Here is a 5500-nt window from a genome sequence, read left to right as displayed (position 1 = left end):
AAAAATGTATCAGATTAATATTTTTTTTCCAATTTTTTTTACATAAATCTGTTAATCAACCTCAGTACTGATCAAAACTACCAAATCTTCACAAAAACTCCATGATTTTGGCTCTTTAATTGCCAGGTTTGTTAGTGGTGTGACCGGTTTGGGAAAAAACACAGGCAAAATGACAGATTTTCAATATAAAAAGTGATTGTAACCTGGATTTTTAAAACCTTTTTCATAGTCTTGAGCATGACAAAGATTGGTAAAAAACATTGGCTTTGAAGCATTTTTAGTTTTTGTGTAGCATCAGTTTTTATTTTTTTTCTCCCTCATTTATTGTTAGTGGCTGTTTTTGCCCCATTGACTTCCATTATAACCACATTTTTTGATTGCAGAGCTATGACACCTTTTTATCGTGCATTTTTTAATGTTGGTGTTTTTTTCCTTTTGCTAAGAGGTCAAATTTGTCATTTTTACTGTTGATCACCATTTGGCACTATTAACCCTTTAGTAGCCCTGTACAAAAACAAAGCTTAATTTCTGGCTTGTACATTGTGTTTTATGGAGTATAACTCCATATTAATGGCATATTATTGTTTGTGCGCGCGCGTGTGTGTGTGAAAAAAATATTTTCTGCACACACACACACATACACACAATAATATGCTTTTATTATGGAGTTATACTCCATATAACTCAATGTGCAAGCCAGAAATTAAGCTCTGTTTTTGCATAGACCTACTAAAGGGTTAATAGTGCCACATGGTGATCAACAGTAAAAATGTCAAATTTGACCTCTTAGCAAAAGGAAAAAAACACCAACATTCAAAAATGCATGATAAAAAAAGGTGTCATAGCTCTGCAATCAAAAAATTTGGTTATAATGGAAGTCAATGGGGCAAAAACAGCCACTAACAATAAATGAGGGAGAAAAAATAAAAACTGATTCTACACAAAAACTGAAAATGCTTCAAAGCCAATGTTTTTACCAATCTTTAACATGCCCAAGACTGTGAAAAAGGTTTGAAAAAATCCAGTTTACAATCACTTTTAATATTGAAAATCTGTCATTTTGTGTGTGTTTTCCCCAAATCAGTGACATCACTCATAAACTTGGCAATTAAGGAGTTAGAATCGTGGGATTTTTGTGAGGATTTGGTGGTTTTGAGTAGTTCTGAGGTTGATTAAAAGATTTATGAAAAAAATATTAATATGATACATTTTTATAGACGTTAACTTGAATTTAGTGGATGTTTTCATCCACTAACAACACGAAAGGGTAGTAAATTTGCCCACGGTATATCGTTGAGTTTATGATCAAATTAAAATATATGTAAATATAAGATTTGTCACCAAAAATCATTCAATTTGCTAAAACAGAGAGAAAGTTGTGGCCAAATCAAGAGTAAAAAAAACTTGCAGTGTATGAAAACATCCCCAACAACACATAAGGGTTAAAAATCTTTCCCAGGTGGAAACCCTGAATATCTGTTTTTAATGTATATGACATATACATTTTGTATAAATATTGTTTATTGTCATCATGTGGTTAAACTTAATACAATTATTACAAACAAGATCTTCCGTAAGCTAATAAAAATAACATTTATTTATTTGTCAAACAAATAAAAAACAAACAAGCATTTACTTGTTAACATGAGATGTGAGATGTTAACTACATTAGTTCTGTAAAGGGAAAGCATTGTAGTGTACAACAAAACATTACTCAAAACTTTTCCTTCTATTCAAACAGGGGCGATTACTAGATACACCATGAAACACCATCCAACTTATATAACGTCACTTCAGTGTATATCTAAACACTTCTGAACAGATTTATATGCCATCCTCTTCCCCTCGGAGCACCTGCGGCCAATTGTAAGGTTGTCGGGGAGAGGGCGTAACATTTCGTTACCACAGATCTGCAAATAATAAAACTTATATACAAATCATAACTTATGGAAGGAAATGCGCACACGGTCAGAGCCGACCACATCTTTTAACTTCTGATTGTAATCCTCCTTCATCTCATTCTTTGGGTAGTGGTCTTCGGAAAAGCAGAATATGGGGCTCTACATGGAAAGAGTGTATATTTGTATTTTAAGAATGGCAATACGGAAATGTAGGTACAGTTTAGTACAACACCCCTTTATTTGTCTCAAAACCTATCAAGCTGCCTACCTGGACAACATTTTAGTCTTCATAGGTCCACATAAAAATGTTGCACATGCAGGCAGCATACTAGTTCAAATTTGACACAGTCTGTGTCTACTGATAGATAGCTATATACTAACCTGGTTTATGTATCATGTAATGGATCCAGCCTTGACTTTGTTGGACACCCAGCCCTCTCCATTCCTCCTCGGACATTAAATGGGCGGAGGGCACCAGTTTGGACAACTGTTTAGGAAGCATGACATGTCTATGTGAAAAGAGAAGATTAAAATTTTTTAGTTTCAATTAAACTAAGACTTTGACTAAGTGTATTGTCTTCATAAACTGTCTGACATATTATACAGTCAAGTTATCCTTAAAGGAATAGTTTAGACAAAAATGAAAATTCTGTCATTATTTACTCACTCTCATGTTGGTACAAACCTGTCCTGTATAAATTTGTTTGTACTGATGACCACAAAGGAAGATATTTTGAGGAATGTTTGTAACCAAACCAGTCAGAGGCCCCATTGACTTCCACTGTAGGAATACAGAATACAATGGAGGTCTCTGATTGATTTGGTTACAAACATTCCTCAAAATATCTTCCTTTGTGTTCATCAAAGCAAAGAAATGTATACAGGTTTGTAACACCATGAGAGTGAGTAAATGATGACACAATTTTCATTTTTGGGTAAACTATCCCTTTAAGAAAATGAACTATGATTGAACTACAGTAACCATAGTTTAATTATAGTATTTGTACTGAAATCATAATAACACAAAAATTACCATCGTCTTACAACAATAACCATAGTTTAACCATGATATCTGTAGTAGTAAAACTATAATAAGTTAAATCAATCTGCCAAAAAGTACGGTTAACGTTACTACATTGTTACTACAATAACATGGTTAATTTTCATAAGGGTAGGACGATAGTCAGCAGAAAGTTAGTTTAAAATACAATTTCCGCAACGTTATATAATTAACATTAAAGTATTTTCAAAAAACAAGCTGTCAAATTGACAAAACATCGGTAAGTTAACGATAGTTAACGATAGTTAACTTACGCATTCTCGCGTCGACACAACACTGAAGTGAAACTGAGTAACGTTAAATATCCTCACCTGTACTCGAATTCCTCGTCGGAATACTTGTCGGAGTAGTAAATTTGCTTTTTGGCTGCAGACATTGTCGAGTAAAGTTATATCCAATGTTAAATGTTGAATTTTTCACGTCTTCAATCTCTCCACTCGCAACTGCCGGTGTTTTGCTGTGCGCGCGCAGCTTCAGTTTTGAACTCCAACGGTCTTTCGCGCCCTCTGATAGGTCCAGTCACGCTCTCCGTCCGTTCAGCCCCCGCCCCCTGTGCGCGAGTCTGCGTTTGACAGCACCTCTTGAGCACGCGCACACTAGTTTCTGTAATGCTGCAGTAGGTCTGTGATGTAACTGCACAGCGTGTGTAAAATAGTCAGATTTTTTTACGTCGTAACCGGAAATGAATGAATTATTTTTGTTTTGTCTGATAGTAGGCTATTATTTATCAATGATTTTTTTCTTGTCAAAGATAGCAACTTATACAAACTGTTCCTATAGCTCAACTGGCAGAGCATAGTGCAACACCAAGGTTGTTGTGGGTTCAACCACTGCGAGGATAAAACTTGAATCAAGGTATCAGCCAAATGCATTAATGTAAATGTGGGAAATGTTAGAAAGTGTGGCACAGATGTGTGAAACCTAAGGATATTATTTATGCTGAGAGAGTGTTTATGCAGTTACATTTTATAGGCCTAGCATAGCATTTAACGAGACAAAAATGATAAAGGGATTTAGCTATTCTTTATACTGAATTACATTTTGCACAATTTTACTTGTTACAATAATATTGAAATGAAAGTTTACTTTGAGACCTATAATAGCACTATTTTGTTTTTACTTAAAAATGTTTAAAACGACTTGTAGTGCATTTTTCAGAACATAATTAGCCACTGATTTAAAAAAGCAGCAAACAAAAACTATAAAAAGTAGACAATTTATTATACTTAAGCTCAAATAAGTAAGGAATAATTGACGACGGGCCGTTTAATTATACGAAAATAATACACACCCGTCTTGCTGTTACACCGCGGGTGTGCATTATTTTCAAACAATTTCAAGAGTCAGTTATTCCACTTATACCATGGTTACCACAAACATTGCTCTGTTGGTTATTTTAAGACATTTGACAGGTTATGTGTGTGTTTTACAGAAAAAAAATCAACACGCATGGAACATTTCTCAACCAATCAGAATAATGCATTCAACATCCCTGTGGTGTAAACATATGAGGTATAGCTATTTTTACAAGCAAAACCTTATCTGATGTACAGTAAGTGAATTGCTGTATATTACTGAAGTTGTAAATAAACATAATTGTATTTTGTGAAGTTGTTTTATATACGTTTTAATGTATACATTTTTATAAATGTATAGTTAAATCACCAACTCAGAGGTCTCAGATGCCGCTCTTTGCAAAACAAACTCAAACTCCCTAATTAAAAGTTTAGTCTAATCAAAATTATAATTTATTCTAAATTTGTTTGTTAAGAAATCAACAAAAAAGTTGGTTTTCGTTCTTGTTAGCGGTAGCTTCTTTCATTCGTTTTTCTGCCTTTTTACAGATGCTAAAACATTTAATGTCAGAGTTGCTGATTTGACCACAGTGTTCCTGTGACCTTTTTACCAAGCGCATATTGTTGCAGTAAACATTCAACAACAAAACAACAAGGAAGGCACTAGACAGTAACCGTACTTCACCTACCTACAGTATATTTTATTTTTATATAACTTATATAATGTTTTCTTTTTGCTAAGTAATATACTAACAGTGCTACACTTAAACAAATAGTTTTTACAAGTTCCTGCACACTTGCATTTTATTGCGTTTTTCATACCCTAATGTTGTTTAATACAAGTAATGGGATCTGTTAGAACTTTAACCAAAGGTTAACTTTAGTAGGTGACTTTTGTTAATATATTACACAGTTTCCGGTTCACAAATAACTTTTGTCCAAGGGATGAATTCGATGAGTAATGTCTAACACTACATCTAGCCTGTTTGTATGGAATCACCATGAATCTTTGTTCAACTGAAATATACTTTTCACACACTTAGTCACACTAATACAAAATGTCCCTAGTTAAAACGTTTCACGCAAATTTTAACAGCATCCACCATCATCATAGGTCTTATGCGACTTCACAAATGTGGACACATCAGTGCATACAACAAAAATGTAACACGATTGGACAAGTCAATGGAGGAGGCGTGTGAACTATGATGGTGGGTGTTCACGACTAAGGGCACAAGCAAGGT

General features: G+C 34.1%; 1 protein-coding gene across 1 annotated transcript; it reads right to left on the bottom strand.

Annotated features, from left to right (window-relative positions):
• Positions 1-1574: 1574 nt before the first annotated feature.
• Positions 1575-3501, bottom strand: cks2 (CDC28 protein kinase regulatory subunit 2). The gene is made up of 3 exons (XM_055217889.2): positions 3273-3501; positions 2283-2410; positions 1575-2060 (listed from the first exon to the last, which is right to left on the bottom strand). The coding sequence occupies exons 1-3, from the start codon at positions 3335-3337 to the stop codon at positions 2017-2019; spliced, it is 237 nt and encodes a 78-aa protein (XP_055073864.1). The 5' UTR covers positions 3338-3501; the 3' UTR covers positions 1575-2016.
• Between the last annotated feature and the right edge of the window lie 1999 nt (positions 3502-5500).

The sequence above is a fragment of the Misgurnus anguillicaudatus genome, chromosome 23, assembly GCF_027580225.2.
Source record: "Misgurnus anguillicaudatus chromosome 23, ASM2758022v2, whole genome shotgun sequence".
NCBI classification, from domain to species: Eukaryota; Metazoa; Chordata; class Actinopteri; order Cypriniformes; family Cobitidae; genus Misgurnus; species Misgurnus anguillicaudatus.
This window is presented reverse-complemented; position numbering and strand designations above follow the sequence as displayed.

Excerpts from the sequence above, each read along its gene's own strand:
- cks2 (XM_055217889.2), bottom strand. The coding sequence starts at position 3,337 with ATGTCTGCAGCCAAAAAGCAAATTTACTACTCCGACAAGTATTCCGAC. Across the intron at positions 2,411-3,272 it reads GACGAGGAATTCGAGTACAG|ACATGTCATGCTTCCTAAAC; the intron begins GTGAGGATATTT and ends CTTTTCACATAG. Across the intron at positions 2,061-2,282 it reads TTACATGATACATAAACCAG|AGCCCCATATTCTGCTTTTC; the intron begins GTTAGTATATAG and ends CTTTCCATGTAG.